We start from the raw sequence: 19,087 nt of genomic DNA on the forward strand, positions 1-19,087 counted from the left end.
ATGAAGAAATTATCTAAATCTGGAGATGGCAAAGGGCTAAATAAGGATCACTCTTCCGTCTGCAGATAAAACAGAAATCATGAAGGGCTATTTAAATCTTATACTCATTGAATTACTCAAATGACCTTGATGTTTCTGAAATGTAAAATGGACCATCTTGATTATGCAGCGAATTTGACATTTTTAAAGGAAAATATATCCTAGGGTTACTTATACAAGAAGAATTTGGCAACCGTGTATTCTGGTGAGGCATGGGTGGTCAAACAGCGGGTGAAACCATACAGCCAAAATAATAAAATTCTCATGTTAAGCGAAAATCAGTGGCAGGGTAGTTATCTTCCTGTGTGTATGATAATGGAAGTAGAAGCAGCAGTCTTCTTTCTTGAAGACAGCTGAAAAACAATATCCAATTAAATATAATTAAAATGGGGTTTGTTTGCAATAAAAGTCTACAGATGTTGTATTTTTTAGTCAAAGTAGTCTCTTCTTGAAAATAAGACTAAGCATAACAAACAACTCTAATGACAAGTTTCATTTGAAAGAATAGGTACAGCGGTTTAAAAATATTACAGTTGTATAAATTGTGTTTTGATGCTGTTGGTGCCACAATCATAATACAGTTCTTATCATTAAAATTCATATGATGACATCTTTATCTTATTGAGTGGGTGGATGCAGTTGTAGATGTGTAGAAATATAGCATGCAAGAATTAGGCAATGCTTACTTGTTTGAGTGTAAACAGGTCTATCAAATCAAGTGACTGCAGAAGTATAAAAAGAGAAAAAACATATCTGTAGAAATCTTAACAAAATGAAAGAGTACGTGAAAATTAAAAACCCAACAGAATGGTTTTCTCAAGGATTTTAGGAATCTATCACAATCTGTAGAACTGATTTTCATCAAGGGACTTACTCAGCTGCTTATATCATCCTTAAACTGCACTAAAGGCAAGAAACTTCCTGCAAAGTCAGAGTAAAATTCTAAGTTTGTCAGGTGCTTATTTGGTCTTCTGTGTGCTGTGCTTTATTTCAGGTTTTTCACAAAATACCATATAAAAAACTCTTTTAACCTGTTCCTTATTTCTCTTTTTTTGAAAGAAAATGTCACTTGAAGATGACGAGTGCTTTCTTCTTAGAAAGATAAGTAAACTCTAGTAGTGATTAGAGCATCACCAGGAAATCTGTCTTGAATGCTGGAATCTAGATAGTTACCATATACTACAACCTTTTCTTAAAAGACATCTTCTTCTCAAACATTTGGAAGAATCTTCTAGTAGAACAGGTGCAGCTGTAAATCGAAGGTAACTTTTACCTCATCTTTGTAAGTAGTTGTTTTAAACATTGGATCTTAACTGAATTGTGGTAACTTATTCTACAGAGACTGTAAGTTCATCACACTCCGTATCACGAATATATGTAAGGTCAGGAGATTGAGTAGCCTTCTTGCATCTGAAGTGTATGTTGGTGATGCTGCTCCAGAACAACAGGGCAACAAAGGCCCTCCAAGTTATCCAAATGTTTCGTGCAGACCTCTTCTTCATGTAGCACTTACACATTTGTCCTGGTCAACAGTATCTTTTTTCTTCTACTGGAGGGAAAATATGTTCCTGGATGAGACACATTTTGATTCCAGATTCTGTGTCTTCAAGAAAGGATGTTGTTGCTTGCAACCTCCTGTGGACCTCATCCTGTTCACTTGCTTCTTCTGGCAGAGTCCTCTAGGCCTAGTATTGTCACAGGTGTTGTTGAGCACTCTTTCTCCAAAGAGGGGACATCGATATCCTGAATAAGAGAGGAAAATCAATAGCAATGTGTCTTGACAACAAATAGAAATGTATCTTGGCTTTGAGCTTTAGGAGAAGGGGACAGACTGAGTTGCTCCTTGAAGACATCCTAACCCGTCAGGCTTGTGGGAGCAGGTGCTGGATATCATGCCATGCATGTGCTGCCAGTCACAGGTGCAGACAAGCCCAAAAAGGCAATCAGAAAAGCTGCTAAACCAGAGATCTGGCCTTTCATTGCTATATAATTATGAAAAACATATGGCATCCCTTAATTGGAAGTTTGGTATCAGTCTATAGTTAGGAGTAATGCAGAGAAAACATATTTAAGACAAGTGCTCACCAAACTTAACACACCTTTTTTAGGGTGTTCTTGTATGTAGTGAAAGGAAACCTCAAGGGGACAACTTATTTAACCTGCCTGAGATTTCTAGTGTAGGATGAAATGAGGTAAGACCTAGAATCACAGAATCACAGAATGTCAGGGATTGGAAGGGACCTTGAAAGATCATCCAGTCAAATCCCCTTACGGAGCAGGAACACTCAGATGAGGTTACACAGGAAGATGTCCAGGCGGGTTTTGAATGTCTGCAGAAAAGGAGACTCCACAACCCCCCTGGGCAGCCTGGTCCAGGCTCTGTCACCCTCACTGAGAAGAAGTTTCTTCTCATTTTTAAGTGGAACCTCTTATGTTCCAGTTTGCACCCATTGCCCCTTGTCCTATCATTGGTTGTCACTGAGAAGAGCCTGGCTCCATCCTCCTGACACTCATCCTTTACATATTTATAAACATTAATGAGGTCACCCTTCAGTCTCCTCCAATCTAAAGAGCCCCAGCTCCCTCAGCCTTTCCTCATAAGGGAGATGCTCCACTCCCTTCAGCATCTTCGTGGTTCTGAGCTGGACTCTCTCCAGCAGTTCCCTGTCCTTCTGGAACTGAGGGGCCCAGCGCTGGACACAATATTCCAGATGGGGTCTCACCAGGGCAGAGTAGAGGGGCAGGAGAACCTCTCTGACCTACTGACCACCCCCCTTCTAATACACCCCCGGATGCCATTGGCCTTCCTGGCCACAAGGGCCCAGTGCTGGCTCATGGTCATCCTGCTGTCCACCAGGACCCCCAGGGCCCTTTCCCCTACACTGCTGTCTAATAGGTCATTCCCCAACTTAAACTGGAACCTGGGGTTGTTCCTGCCCAGATGCAAGACTCTACAATTGCCCTTGTTACATTGCATTAAATTTTTCCCCTGCCCAACTCTCCAGCCTGTCCAGGTCTCACTGGATGGCAGTTTCTTTTCATTGAATATAAAGAGAGCTAGATGACAACCTCTGGACATGAGGAAGAAATTTTCTACACTGACAGACGTGAAACCCTGTCCCAGATTGCCCAGAGAGGTGATGGATGCCCCATCCCTGGAGACATCCCAGGCCAGGCTGGACAGGGCTCTGAGCAACCTGATCTGGGTGAAGATGTCCCTGCTCATGGCAGGGGTTGGACTGGATGAGCTCTGGAGATCCCTTTCAACCCAAAGTATTCTATGATTCTCACATTTCAGCGTTATAAATATAAAAATTTGTTGAGATTAAAGGTATCTGTTGTGTCAACCTTGCACTCCTGAAAGATGGGAAAGAATATTCCCAAACTGAATTGGAAATGCTGATGATTTCTTTGACTGAGAAGAAGAGAAAACCATATGAAAATGTTCATAATTTTTCATAGTCATCTAAAATCATGCAGGCCATAGTAAATTTTGCTGTGTGTTCTTGCTTCAATCTGATATGAAAGCAGAATTCAAAAAACTCTTGTAAAAAGATACATAAGAACAGGTTCCCAGTGCTTGCAAGAAATAGAAATTGCAGATTCAGAAAGCTTGTTTAGGTGCTTTGTCAGGCTGGATACTGTCAAGTTAAAATGAACAAAACCATAGAGAATGTTTGTGTGCTGCTAAATGAGAGGACCGACAAGCCAGTTCCAGCACCGGAGCCATGATTCTCCTGCTTAACTGTTGGCTCACTCCTTGGCTATTTGTTTCCAGCAGGCTTCAGACAGAAACAGCCTTAAGCACTGAGACTTGGCTGAAAATTGACTCTAATTTAGCAGTGTAGGCACAGCCAGAGAGTCTAAATATGTAATAAAATGGTGCTAGCAATGAATGGCAGTGCATACATCATCATTCCACCTGCCTCAGGTAGATGCAATCTCTTATTAGATCCTTTACGAAATAACTGCACTGCTCTTTTGAGCAACCGGAAAGAAAAACAGCGCAGTGAACACTGCCTGTGTACGTATATAGACTTAAATCACAAAAGGAGTTGGATCAAGATCAGCTTTTTGGTTCATATCCTCCCACCTGCTATAGAACCTGATAATGGATCTCTGTTGTGGTTAATGGCAGCTTTAAATGAAGACCTTTTTGGAATGGTGACTGTGGATGATAAAAGAAACCCCTCAGATATTGTTTGTGTACAAATACAAATTGAGTATTCAGCCTGTGTTTCCTCCTTTCATTTTTATGCCGAGGTTGCTCACTTCTCATGTCCCTCTTTTTCCCATTTTGCTGCACTAATGAGTTTTTAATGCAAAGGAAAAGTGATTATAAGCAGTGAAGCAAAGACAGCTTTATAGAGCAAGGCTGAGGAATTGAAGACATAGATCAGAGCTATCCACCAGGCTAAGATAAAAGAGAAGTTCATGAAACAGAGACATATAGATAGCTTTGATTTCATTATCATTAGACAAGAAAGGATAAAAAATGGAATAGCTATAAAGCTGTTCATACCTAGTAAGTTACTTATATTAATAAAAGAGTCTATGCAGAAAGCATTAAAATAACATAAAACAGGAAAATATCCTATACTATTTTTTTTAATTTCTGTTTTTAATATAGTGTAATGTGATTATCAGATTGTAATAATGTAAAAATACAAATATTATGTATGTATTAAATATTTTATTAATTTATGTGTTTTAATTTCATTTTTATGCATGGGTTATTTGTTTGGACTTCTCCCTCTCTTTCCTTTTCAACATCAATTCTTGGGATTGTATTTCTGCTACTGTTTTCACACTTTATGAGATCTTGAATTGCAGACAAATTAAATAGTTAGTGGCTTGTATAGGAAGGTTTTGTTTGGTAGATACATCTACCTAGTTATAATATTCACAAAAGAAGTACCTAATTACATTTGAAAGGTGCCTGGCTAGATAAAGAATGATTTGCATACAGTATTTTCTGATTGCGGTTAGGGAACTAATATAGAAAATTAGCAGCTAGGAGTGGGGAAGAGTAATAAATGGTCTTGTTCTGACAAATAACAAATTCGTTCCTCCAAGATTAGGTCAATCCTAATGCTTCACTTCAGCGTAAATTAAGTAAAACACTAAAGTAAAACCATTTTCCAGGAAATATCCTATCATCACAAAAACAGCCTGATGATTAATTAATATTTTCTGCACAAATAAAAAAAAAAATTGCTGAGTGTCTGTAGCTAAGGGACATTTTGAAATTCTTCGGAGATTTTAGTAATAGAAATATTTTCATTGCTACACAGTTTACTTATAATATATTCCAGTTCTTGCAGCTTTCTAAAAATGGCAGTCTACACATTATAAGAAATGAAGAAATAAGAAAAGGATGTTAAGTGAGGTGCCTAGAAGGACAGAAAAAAATCCATGTCAGACTGTAACAAGGTTTCAGAATGCTGCTTAAATCAGTGTCGTCTTCCACTGATAGATTTTTTTTGTCCAGCAAAATCCATTTTGGTGCTCTACATTTTGTAGCTTAATTTATTTTGACACTGAAACTCAGTGTATGAATTGCATTAACATTCTGTGCCTTTTTGCCATTCAGCTGCCTATTGCAAAAGGTCCTCTGTCATGTTCTTGCCCTGGGTTAATATAGTAAACAAGATGTATTTCCCTATATGTACCAGTGAGTGATTTTTACATAAGTACTCTGAATTTCCTGTCTCGTTTTATATTGCAAAGTAAATTGGAGCTCGTAAGGCAATGAATAATTAATCTTTCTTCCACATGTGAGAATAATTTTTAGCAACAGGTCTTCTATTTTTGACATGAAACTTTTACCTTGGAAACTATTTAAACATTTGCACAAAGGCCTTGAACAAACCATACCAAATATCAGTCATATTGTGTAGGTGACTTGGTTATCCATTATTTCAGTGTTTTACTGTTTTCAAGTTTATAGGCTTGATTACATGCTGTGCAAGACAAAGGGGAACTAAGTAGGTATAATTAAGATAGTCTCACCTATATGTTGAAAAAAGTGCTTCAGTAAACTGGTAATACTGGAATACGTGTACAGTATCCCTAACAAATTACGTTGCCTGTGCATTTAAGGAACTTTCTGATTTTATTTTCTTTAGGTTAATGGAACAGAAATCGAATATGAATTTGAAGAAATTACTCTGGAGAGGGTAAGTATAATTTATCCTTCTGTAGCAGGAAAAAATCTAATCTGTAAAAAAAAAAACAACAACAACAACAACAAAAAAAAAACCCAGCAATTTCTCATTAATTTAGAAGTGGTTAAGAATAAAATTATTAATATTTTGACTAACGATATGCAATATTCTTAACTATGAAAACGTGAGTTATACAACAGGATAAGCCTTCCATGTTTTTAAGAAATTTTGGGTGTAGCCACTTGTGGAGCAGTGTCCAGAATACTTTTCTTCCCCATAACTATGTTGGTGTTCAACTGGGCATTTGATTATTGAGAAGAGCCTGTGTGACTTTGTAACTTCCTTTTACTTGTAAACTGGCATTGTGAAATCGTTTCTCTTTCAACTTTTCTGCTACGAAACAAAAATTGCAAAAGTGTTTTTAACTCTCAAGTGACTATATAAAAGCTGTAGGCCATATCTATGTGTAAAGAATACGTTTATGAAAGTCTTAATTACGTGAGCTATAACCAGGGCTGCCAGTGAATGCTTTGTTGGTAGTGTGGTTTAAAAGTAGCACCAAAATAAAAAAAAAGAAAGATTTAAAATTTGTGCTGCATCATAACGCCTGGATTCACTATGTTTTCCTTGCTTTTTTGTTACGTAAGTGTTTTCTTTAGACTGTGGACTTTCCTTGTCACAAGTTCAAGACTAGAGTGAGTACATGTTGTGTGAGAAAAAAAGTCTAAGCTTTGTCATATATCACGTATTTGCTCTCTACAAGTACCTGAAAGGAGGTTGTAGCATGGAGGATGTTGGTCTCTTCTCCCAAGTAACAAGTGAGAAAACAAGAGGAAATGGCCTGAAGTTGTTCCAAGGAGGTTTAGATTGGATATTAGGAAAAATTTCTTCCCAGAAAGGGTTGTCAGGCATTGGAACAGGCTGCCCAGGACTTTGGTGGAGTCACTATCCCTATAGGGGTTTAAAAGACGTGTAGATGAAGTTCTTAGGGACATGGTATAGTGCTACAGTTAGGTTATGGTTGGACTCGATCTTAAAGGTCTCTTCCAACCAAAATGATTCTATGATTCCATGATTTATTGCTTACACAGATTTCTAATATCATTGGTGAATTCTTTCAATATTCTACCAACATCCTGATAATATGAAGATTTATAATCTTGAAGCAGACACCGTTAGGCTTCTTTCTACAGAAAATGTTTGAACGCAAGGTCGGATTTACCAACATGTGACTGATGCCATGTGAACAAATGCCTGTAAGGTAGCAAACTACCATTCAATTAGATACTTAGATTATACAATTCATTGCACTTTTTCTGCATGTTATATTTTTAATTGTCCAAGATAATGAATTTCATAACCATTCAACTTAAAGGGATAGAAGTTTATGTTCTCATTGATTTGCTCTCTCAGGCAAATTATGAAAGAGCAATATATCTTTTTACCATAGCCATCCTCATAACAGATAACATGTAAGGTTATGAGCACTTTTTATCTACTGTCTTTCAACTTATTTGCGCATCACTAGTTATTCATCGGACTAGAGTTTCCAAAGGTCACTGAACAGAACACATGCCTCCTGGGTGATATTTTGAAAACCACTTTATTTTTAATAGATGTGTAAGTTATCAGTGTACATACTGCAGAACAAATGTGATTTGCATCTCCTGTACCTGTCTGATGCAGATACTTAGTTATTCATCATATAATACCACATAATATCAGTTAAAGACTGTCCCACAACAGCAAAAACAGCTACAGATTTTAATGGAGGATATTTCAGACTTTTTTCTAGATGCTGCTGAATCTGTGGCTTCTGATTATTACTGCTTGAAATGTTCTGTCACATGTATCAGTGTTTTGTCTCAAAGGCAGGGTACTGTGTCTGCTGGTTTTTGTGTGAGATATAAAACACAAGTGATTGCATTTAAATAGCTATCATTTATGTTAGACTAAAAGCATTTTCAGAAGAAAAACTTTCTCCATGTTGATTACCCATTTTCTTCCACAAAACTGCTTTTAGAAATTAGATGGAAAATCGTCTCTCTGTATTTAATGGTAAAACTGCAAAATGTATTAAGGTTGCTGCTATTGAGAGATAAAAATGTAGTTTGCTCATATCAAACAGTTGGTAATAAACTTTCCATTTTAGTCCAGTTATCCAAGTTACACAATTCTGCATCCCCAAAACAATCAGATATTTTCTTCATGACATTTATCCACATTTTGAAATGCTCAATATAATTCAAAGTATTTTACAACATAAAAGATAAATTGGTTGAATATGTATTAGGGGTTTTGCACTGCTTTTTTTTTTTTTTTTTCCTTTAAATAGCAGAATGATAGGGAAGGTGGTAAAGGATTGAATACTTTAGAGCATCTCCCAGTCTCTATGTCTCTATAGACTTGGCAAGGACACCATTAATTTAGTTGTAGGAGGTCACCTTCATCCACAGGTGACATGAATTTGTGGGATGTATTCCTGATAAGAGTTACTGGCTCAGGTTTGATCCTTGCCCCAGGATGAAGAGACGGCTCCATCCCTTTGAGTAACACAGGACCACATTGTGCATGTTGGCAGAATACATCCCATGTGGAGCTGGGGAGAACATCAGCAGGATCTCAAAAATGCCAAAAGGAACGCCTGCTGAGGGACCAGGAGGATGGACAGAGCTTGCTGAGCATCACCGGGCTGCCTGAGAGTCAGCTCACATACCAAGAAATGGCTGTAATGATACAGGGGGCTTGTACAGAAAGCTTTTGTATTTTTGCTATATGTCATTATGTTGTTCAGTTGTTACCATTTAAAATTTTGGGTCCTAGTTTCACGAGACTTGGGGTTTGAAGCTTCAATGGCTTCCGTGGGAGCTCACAAAGATGATTAATTTGAGGTAGATCCACCTTAAAGCTGTGATGGGTGCTGTTCCAGGGGTTAAGGAAGTTGCAAGTACACCTCTGCCAGCTCCCTCCTTAGTGGCATTTTCTTATCCTTCTCGAGTTGTGCCAACCATTACACAGGTACCATCACCAGTCCCTGAGCCCAAGAGGATCACTGTTAAATAAGTGCTCCATATTTAGAGGCCTTGCAGAGCCTACTTGAGTAGCACAATTACACAGTTAAGAGAAATCAAACAAATTCTCCTCTCTCTCTCTTTTTTTTTTTTTTCTGCTTCAGAGAATGTGTGAGTTTCTCTGCTAACTTACAGGCATAAAATGCAGATCCAGGTGTAGACTGAGACCTGGAAATTTGTAATAAACTACAATACCCAAATGGACACTTACACAAAATTTCTTAAAATAAGCCATTACCTTGCTCTAGCTTGAATATTAAAGGTATCATAAAACTGAAATTCTACATAAATGACTCATATTAGTGCAGTGATGTTAGTCTTCCACTGCTGTAGGACGTGAAAAATGTATCCACCATTGCCAAGAGACCAATTGGCACTTGTAAATCAGTGGTCAGTTTAAGAGATAACTGAACAGACTATGTGACAAAGCCTGGGCTAGTGCTCTATGCTGGAAGAAAGTTTTAAGTGATTGACTCCTTGGTACAGCACTGTGTTTGGAGACACATGCTGAAGAGAGGGTTTTGATAGTAATTGACAGTATATCACCTGATATCAATGGTTATCTTGAAATAAAGGCAGTGGGTCACTTAATGATTCATGTTGGATTCATGCTGAGTTCCAGGTCTGAGTTCAGATCTCAGTTCTGTTTACTCATCTAACCTTCCCTATTCTTTAGATGTTAGAGAAAAGAGGGCAGTTAGGATTAATAAACCTGTTTTCATATAATCTTTTGATGCTTCAGCACATATTTTCATTCTGTATCTGTAGAAAAGTTAAATTATATTACTTTTTGTGGAATAGACTGTTTAGAAAAGTTATATTCTTTCAACACTGGAACTAAAAACATTTAGTTCCCAGTGCATTGGCATCATGAGACTGACTGACCTTGGTATCTGAACAGGTCAAGCTCTGACAGAATTTTCCTGAAGTTGAAATATGCATGAAGTGTCTCTACTTCTTCTTCTTTTATACTCCTGTGGATTCCCTGTCCTATGATAACAATTCAGGTTACACTGCAGAATGTCCCTGTTTTTAATGAACCACATTGTTTTACAAAGTTTTTAGGAACTTATGGCTTTGTTTCCTCCTCTCTTTTTTAGATTCGATTGTAATTGGCAATTGAGATTAGTAATGCTGAGGGAGAGATGGGCATGGATGCTTACATAGCATCATTATTTCCTTAGAAAACCAGTTTAAAGATATTCCAAAAGAGTAAATTCTTGATAATGATTTATCATCTGGGCATCTGCTGTGATAACTCTGATAAATTTTATCCTCCAACCACAACATGCTCAGTTCAGGGGAGAGACTGGAAACCTGCTGTCTCTCTTTTCCTTTGACTTGATATTTGATACAGTGACCCCAAGTTCCAGATTTAACTTTTTTAGTTCAATATTATAGTGTTGGATTTCCACACTTCCACAAAATTCAAGTGTCTGTTCAAATCTCAACTAGAAAGGTTAAAACTGTAATCCTAAGTAAATTTAAAGGATAAAATTTAAAAATCCTGAGGGAATAGTGAAAAAGCAAACCTCATACATTTTGGTAGAGTAAGGTATTTATTTCAGACCCTTTTTTTTTTTTTACTTTGGTACCTTATAAACCTAAGAGATAATTACTACTGCACTTTCATTGTGCTGATTTCATCACTAATTTCCTCTGTGAAAATGCAGAAATTTGCGAAAATATAAAGATGTGCATTCCACTGAATGCTGAAGAGCAGCGGGAATTAGGTTGTATTCAATGACACAAGGATTTTAATTCAACCCAGTGTCTTACCTTTTATATTTATCCAACTTGTTTTGGCAGAGATCACTACTTGAATATCTGGGAAAGAAGGTTTTCACTAATAGTCAGCAGCGTGTCTGCTTTCTACCTTTTTTTAAGGTGTTAGATACCAGTTGTTCATGCATCAGTATGCTTTGACTTCTCAGGAATGAGACTTGAAGACAATGCAGTGCCAGGGAAGTCCTCCTTTATGTGGTTCAGAAACAACAGAGTGAAAAGCATTGGTCAAGAAATGGCCACTAGGAAAAAGGTATTTTCAAAGTTTAAAAGCTTATGCTGTAGACACACACCTTCTGAAAACCCAGAGTGCACAAATCAATATCCAACCATCAACAGCCTCAGTGGAGTGGTCTGACATCTTCCAACAGGAGACAGTAAATCTTTTAAAGTGAGTGTCCCTCAGTGCTCCTCCAAATGCAGTGTTGCTCTCTGAGGGTTTATTTCTGCAGAGCTGTGGATGTTTTCCTCACTGCTGAGAGCTTTCTGACTGGGTGCCCTTTACTACAGTTCTTTTCTAGGCTCTGCCTGCTTCCCAAGTGAGAGGAAGCAGAAGTTATTTCTGCAGCCTCAGACCGAAATAGATTATAATTCAAAGGCAGGATCCTTCTTCTTAACTAGTTTATGTCAGGTTTACAGTAGAATAGTGACCTATGGGTGTTTATTGCAATAATGTTCACGCACAGTATTTTTTTCCTGGAAGAAGCTAGCACATTCTGCCTACAAGAAGAGGCAGAATTATCTGTGTATGAAGCTGAGTTATCAGCAAACAGAAAATGTGAAACGCATCTTTTTTTATTGTTGTGCAGACAATTTGAAAACTGATCTCTTGAGTATCCATTCAGAGTTTTTTCAGTGTATTCCTCTGTGTATGTGTAACGCAAAGTTCTGTAAAATGAAAAAAAAAAGAAATTTAGAAAGTTCCTTGAAGATACAGCACAGGATTTTCTCTTATGTTTTCTATTTCCAATTGCGGCTTAGCTTAGAGTTAAAAAAAGATTATGCGACGGATTGGCAGGTGTGATAGCGACTGTTGTTCACCTTCAGATAGGTTTGTAAGTGCTGGAGAGAACAGACTCTCTGGCCTCTGGATGCAAAAATTTAAGCAAGATCTGTGCTTTCCTGTCATCTCTTCTGCCTTACCAGACTTTGCTTTAACCTTAGGTTGTGCAGGAGCGAGATGATGAAAGGAGCTGAAGGAGCCTGGTGTGCAGTCCTGGTAACGTGACACTGAAATACCAGGTCAACATTTTCCAAAGCAGCTGCAGAATTTGGTTGCTTTAGTTCAATGACCTAAATTAAGATTCCTTGGAACAGCCTGATTTTTTTACAACATTACTCACCCAAAGCATGTGACTTTGTTACCTCAGAGCAGCCCTAATTTGGCACTCAAAAGATAACTAATCACTGGAAACTTTGTTCTTTGTTCTTATTCTGTCAGAGTCATTATGCTGAAACTATTCCTGGTTCTAGAGCTGTGCGTGTCTTGTGGGGGCCTGTCCTACCTGTGCTTGGCAAAGGTACAAAACATGCCAGTCAAGTGCGTGTGGAAAGGCAGAAAAGCTGGGACAGTAAGGGCTGCACCTTTTGAGGGACAGAAGCTCCTGCCAGGTTTTGCCAGCTGTCATTCCACCCATTCAGTGACTTGTAACTCAATAAACCTACAAAAAGACTATTGGCTTAGAGAAGTGAAGGAGTAACTGTTGGTATTGTATCCCCCTTAGAGATATGAACAAAACATTTTTATCTATTGTTACTGCTGTTAACAATTGCATTACTACAGGTTCGGAGTGCAGTGAAGTAGAACTGGTGAGTTGGCCACAGTTTTTCCAAAAGCAGTGATAGGACTGGGAGGACTAACCCGTTTAATGTCCTCTCTGAATAAGGGTGATATTTACTGCTTCAAAGTATGCACTGCTGGAAGAATTTGAGTTATACAGGGCAAGTGCTAGAAAATACATGACTTTCCATTGAGTCTCTGTTTATAAGGAAGGCTTGTCCTATATTTCATCATAGCTACAGCTGTATAGAGACTGCATCCTTTCATAGAATCATAGAATCATTTTGGTTGGAAGAGACCTTCAGGATCATCGAGTCCAACCATAACCTTAGTCAAGCACTAAACCATGTCCCTAAGAACCTCATCTAAATGCCTTTTAAACCCCTCCATGGATGGTGACTCCACCACTGCCCTGGGCAGCCTGTTCCAATGATTCACAATCTTCTCTATGAAGAATTTTTTCCTAATATCCAATCTGAACCTGCCCTGGCACAACTTGAGGCCATTTCCTCTTGTCCTCTCATTTGTTACTTGGGAGAAGAGACCAACCCCCTCCATGCTCCACCCTTCTTTCAGGTAGCAGTGGCAGCAGTTCTCATCCCAATAGTCACAACAGAAAATCCGTAAGGCCACAAAAGGGAAGACAAAGGAGGGAAAAAGCCTGTGACTGACTAGAAAAAATATGTTAACTGTTACAGCTTATAGCTACTTTGTGATTAGGAAAAGCAGCTGAAATAATACTACATATTTAGCTCCCTCTGGGTCCCTATCAAAGTAATTTGTATTTTCATATTGTCATCTTAGAATCTTGCTTTTAAATCTAAGTATCTGAAAAACGTAACATGGATGCTAGCTCAGTTAAATCAGAATAGTGTATTTCCTTGGATTTATCACCACAATGCCATTTAAGCTCCTGTGAGGGCATTATCTCAGTGAATGATTCCCTCCACCTCCCCACCGTGCATGTGTGCTAGCTCTTCATTTCAGAGAGAAAGTGCGTACTTTGATTTAGGCTGGATGATTCAAGCTTTCCAAGGCAAAGAATATTTTTATTACTATGAATTAGGCTTTTATTCATTTGTATGTTTATTTTTGAATGTCTGCATATTTAATGGCTTTAGTAATTCACATAGTGGCTTGTGAGTATTTCTTCAGAGATGTTCACAATTTGTTTCAATGAGTCCTCAGGTCCGGGAAGATTACAAGAGTTTGCCTGTTTCATAAGAAATTTTAAATAACTGAATATTCTATTCTGAAAGCTCACGGTGGTATTTTAGCATTCTCAAAATAATTTGAAGCTTTGAAGAATGCTCAAGCAGAAGAAGAAAATTGGAGATTGTTTGATATATTTTTTTTAATTTAATAAGAGTCACTCGACACATTGAGACTTTTTGTTCCCCAAGGAGGAAAAGAAATTTCATACTCCAATATATTGAATCGCAAGCCTGAAGTCGCTTAGACACTCTGCATTGAAAACTCACAGGGAATTTGATCAGGGAGAGCATGTGTGTAGAAAATACAGACACCAGAAAGAAGGAATTAACACAGTACTAGAAAGTATTCTGAAAGTGATAGAAATGAATAAAAAATCAACTGCAGAAAAAAATTCCCCAATAGTAATGATTCATATTCCACATCAAAAATGAAGAAAAGTTGAAAAGTTAAGCAGCGTTTATTTAAGAGTTCAAAACCTGCCCGTGTGAGTACAGGAAAAGGAATTATTTAGATTCATTTTTACTTTAAAGTTATTCCTTTAACTTTGCCAAGATCACTGAGACCTTGAGTTACCTATACGTGAAAAATTATTTCATGCAAATCATAGCTGCCTATAGGCAGCATCTGCTGATGTTTCTTTTAAATTATTATTATTATATTGACATTTTATTTTTCAGGTAATATCACTCATTTATTGCCTTCCTCTCATTTCCTAACTCATTCTCTCTCACCAGATAGCTTGCAGTCAGTAATTCTCCTGCCTTTTTGTGTTGTTTACAGCTTTACATTAAAATCACCTTTACTCTAGATGTAGCTCTTTTGGACGTGGCTTTTCATCTTATTTACTCTTTTATCTTCAGCTGATGAAGTCCAAGCTCAGGTTGAGTGTTTGGAAAGTGAGCGTATGCAGCTGGCTGGGTTTGAAGCTGCCATGGCAATGAAAGGAGAGCAGAAAACATCACACGGTGTCTCATGGCATCCCAGGACAACAGGGTCATACAGGCACAGTGAAACTCCCTGGGCAGGTGCAAGTGACAGTGGTTAGCTGAAATTTTTGCAGAGTTAACCTTACAGAATATTGTGGTTTCTGAAAGGAATATTGTGTCCAGTTCTGGGCCCCTCAGTTCCAGAAGGATAGGGAACAGCTGGAGAGAGTCCAGCTCAGAAACATGAAGATGATTACAGGAGTGGAGCATCTGAGGGAGCTGGATCTCGTTAGCTTGGAAGAGACTGAGGGGTGACCTCATTAATGTATATAAATATGTAAAGGGTGAGTGTCATGAGGATGGAGCCAGGCTCTTCTTGGTGACAGCCAATTATAGGACAAGGAGCAATGGGTTCAAACTGGAACACAGGAGGTTACACTTAAATTTGAGAAGAAACTTCTTCTCAGTGAGGGTGACAGAGCCTGGCCCAGGCTGCCCAGGGAGGTTGTGGAGTCTCCTTCTCTGCAGACATTCAAACCTGCCTGGACACCTTCCTGTGGAACCTCATCTGGGTGTTCCTGCTCTGGCAGGGGGATTGCACTGGATGAGCTTTCGAGTTCCCTTCCAATCCCTGACGTTCTGGTATTCTGTGAATAGTTACATGTGCAATAGATAACCTTGGTCTAATAAAAGAAATGTTTGCGCAGTGAAAGAGGGCAGCCTTTTGGAACTGTATCCTAGTCCTCTAGGCTGATGCAGGGAAGAGGACGTTTTCCCAACAGTTTAGAATTTCTGATGTTGTTAGACAACAATTTTGCCTGGAAATTATTTTGCAGGAATAAATCCTTTATTGATGTGAGAATTTAGCACAGATCTAGGGGTGTTCTGAGTGCTCAGAGAGCGTCTCTGTTTTCAGGAAGAGCAAACAGATGGGTATTGTCCTCCACACAGTTCTGCTATTCCGAAAAATAAAAAAGCCTACTAGCAGAAACCAATCTAAGCATTATCACCCAAGCAAATCTGAAGTGTCCCACCCTGCACTACTTCAAATCAAACAGCACTAGACACTGAAGAGAGTGAGCAGAGCTCTCAGTGCAGAAGTGTGACTTCCAAATAAACATACCATTTCTGAATCAAAGCCTTTGGAGCACCAATAGGAGGGTACATACACACTAAAAAGGAGCATGTGTGTCTGAGATGCTGACTTTTCCAAGAAAGTAGATAGCAATCTTCTTGCAGAAAGATTGAGAAAGCAGAAAAAAAAAAAAAAGAAAAAAGATTACAAACTAAAGAGCTACAAAGCGGTGGTTTGACTCGGTTTTCACTGAGTTTTGCAACTGGCATTGGCAAATAATATGTAGATTGAAAATGATATGTACATTTAAATAAATGAGAATGATGAACCTCAATTTACTGGCAAAAAAAAAAGAATCACTCCGGAGATGATAGCAATCATCTTGCAGCAAAGATCGTCATTTTCAGGGCAGGACTGCTCAAAAGGCATGTTTGATGTACTGCATTTGTCTCCAGAAAAAGTAACATTTTGCATTGCAGAAAATCGCCTTTCATTTTTGTTATTAATTTGGAATCAATTGTGATGCATAAATGAGGGCCGCACAACCTTGAGAAATCAGCATGCCACTTCAGTAGGGAATAGTATTGCAAAGACGGAGAGAAATAAGGGACTAAAAAAAACAGGAGGAAATAATCTGATCGTTTACCCAGGCTGAAATCCACAACTGACGTAGCTGTGCATCGTAACATAGAAACACAGTATCACAATAAAAATATCCAATTTGCTCTTTGGATGCAGCATCACAGTTGCTTTCGGTTCTTATGCAGTTCTATTTGAAGCGCTCAGAAGATCATTTGTCTTCCACTTATAACTACTATCCAACTTCTCTCTGACTCTATGAAGGGAAGAAAATCTCTTTCTTGTCAAAAGAGGGTCGAGAATTGATCTGATATACTTTTTTGCAGAGTAGTTTTGCAGAAACAATGACCCATTTTGTAGTACGTAGAAGTTCTTTGGAATTATATGATATAGACCATTTCCTCTCAAATTTGTCCCTGTGTTTAAAACTGCAGCTAAATGTCAAATGGGGAAGGTAACTTCAGGTATCTGAAGCTTTAAGGCTTTAAGTAGTTGAAAAGCAATTGTATGCTGCTCATGCATGTTTTATATTGCAAGACACTGCTTTGCCCTAAGAATTTGACCTAGCTGGTGAGTCTCAAGCATGGCTTGAAAGTCACCTTATGCAGCTTAATGTGATATATGAATTTTGACTGAATTCGATGAATAATTTATTTTTTGAGTGGTTTTTAATTTTGCAGAGTTTAACGGGTTGCACTTGGAGCACAGTACACATTTCCTATACCTCCCCTGCAAAACAGAAGAAAGGTCCTGGTAGGATACTTTCACTGTGAAAGTTTAATACCTAGATTACCATAAATGGGAATTAAACAAGCAAACAAACAAACAAACAAACAAAACCACTAAAATGAATTATGAGTTTGTAACCTTAATCTTTACTAACGTTAAATCATGCTTCTAAGTGAAAATATTGCTCCTAACTGTGGTGATGATGATACTAAAGTATCTAGTGTTTTTAACATCTCTCATTATGGGGAAATTTAAAGCCCAGAGGAGCAAGCCAGCTGTAAAAGTAGCATGAAAATACACATATCCCAATCTGCAGCCTAGGAACCTGCTTATTGAAGTCCGCTTTAAAGAGTACACAGGGGAAAGCACCTATTCCATTGTTATCAAGGGTCTTAATAGTATTGCAAAATTTACAGAAGTAAATTAGGAAAATTAGGAAAGGAAGAGAGCAATTTTATGTTCTTAAAATGTCACTTGAATTTTTAAAAATGCTAAAATAGATGCACTAACTACTTGTCCATCCAATATTTATTTAAGAATGAGAAAGGTAATATGAATAAGTAGTTTATGCAAAACATTGGCAAATGTAGTTATAAAATAAATACTTGACAAATATATATATTTATTATATTTCTAGAGCAGAAACAAGGATGCATTACACAGTGAGGTACTTATACATGGTTTTGTCAATAAATGTGTAAGATCATTGAAACATTTAAAATTGAAATCATAATCGGCTTTTTAAGCAAGGAGAAATCCTGTACCTATGCAACTTATATTATAATGAATCCACTTAGAGATTTCATACTAAGCTTTCTCATGGTAATCGAGAGATCTATTGTGATAATTCAAATTGGAGGGAATACCTTTCTGAGAGGAAGCTGAGAAAAGAAATATGACATTTCTAGGCGTACTCATTATAAAGTGGCGGAGGGAGAAATCAGTAAGTGTATGTGTGTGTGTTTGTGCAGGAAGGAATCGTGACTGCTTAGAGCTATAAATTTTGAGCTAAAGTAACAAAAGCCATTAAAAATCAATGTCTACCCTGATATTCCACCTGAAACAATGCCATCAGTCATGTCCTCCAGCCACAGAAAAATATCTTTCGAAATGGGCTGAGGAAAATTATGATCATCCTGAAACTTCCGTATTAGTTTAACTGGTTGGAGTGAAATCAGAAAAATTAAAATGTAGCGAGGATTTAGAGTCTAATGAAACTCTTCAGGAATAAAGCCCCAAACTGTCTTTAATTGTGGGAGTGGGGTATGTCCTTAATTTTCCAATCTGAATTCTAAAGGAGTGAGTTGAACAGTGTTTGCATTTGTCCTGCTGAGTTTTCAAAAGATCTTTGAGGACTGAAGAAATTTCAAAGTATTGGAAGAGAGCTAATGCTGTGGTGGTGATTAAAAAGGGTAAATGGGGTGGTGAGAGTCATCACGGTATCTGTAGGGCAGAGTAGAAGGAGTGGTAGCCTGTGCTGGGTAAAACAGAGTGGGTAAATGGTGACAGTATCATAACCTGGCCAAATCTGAAGTCATATGTCAAGAAAGGTAATATAGCCTGTGTATGAAGTCAAGGACTGATGCCCAGAAAACCATGAATCCACAAAAAGTCCTGGACATCCTTGTCTGGTCATCAGCCAAACAAAAAATTTTCAGTCTGGGGTTGTAGCCAAAGGTCTTGTGAAGACCTCAGGTGCATAACTGAGGACCGTAGACTAC

General features: G+C 38.0%; 1 protein-coding gene across 28 annotated transcripts in view; it reads left to right on the plus strand.

The window, feature by feature from the left end:
- The window catches only part of DLG2 (discs large MAGUK scaffold protein 2), a 1,047,967-nt gene that overhangs the window by 645,097 nt on the left and 383,783 nt on the right, over nucleotides 1-19,087 (plus strand). For all 28 annotated transcript variants that reach the window (XM_071798683.1, XM_071798777.1, XM_071799041.1 and 25 more), the window contains one exon: nucleotides 6,168-6,218. In XM_071798683.1, the coding sequence (XP_071654784.1) occupies nucleotides 6,168-6,218 (51 nt within the window). The remainder of the gene's footprint in view (nucleotides 1-6,167; nucleotides 6,219-19,087) is intronic.

The sequence above is a fragment of the Patagioenas fasciata genome, chromosome 1 (genome assembly GCF_037038585.1).
Source record: "Patagioenas fasciata isolate bPatFas1 chromosome 1, bPatFas1.hap1, whole genome shotgun sequence".
Classification (NCBI taxonomy): domain Eukaryota; kingdom Metazoa; phylum Chordata; class Aves; order Columbiformes; family Columbidae; genus Patagioenas; species Patagioenas fasciata.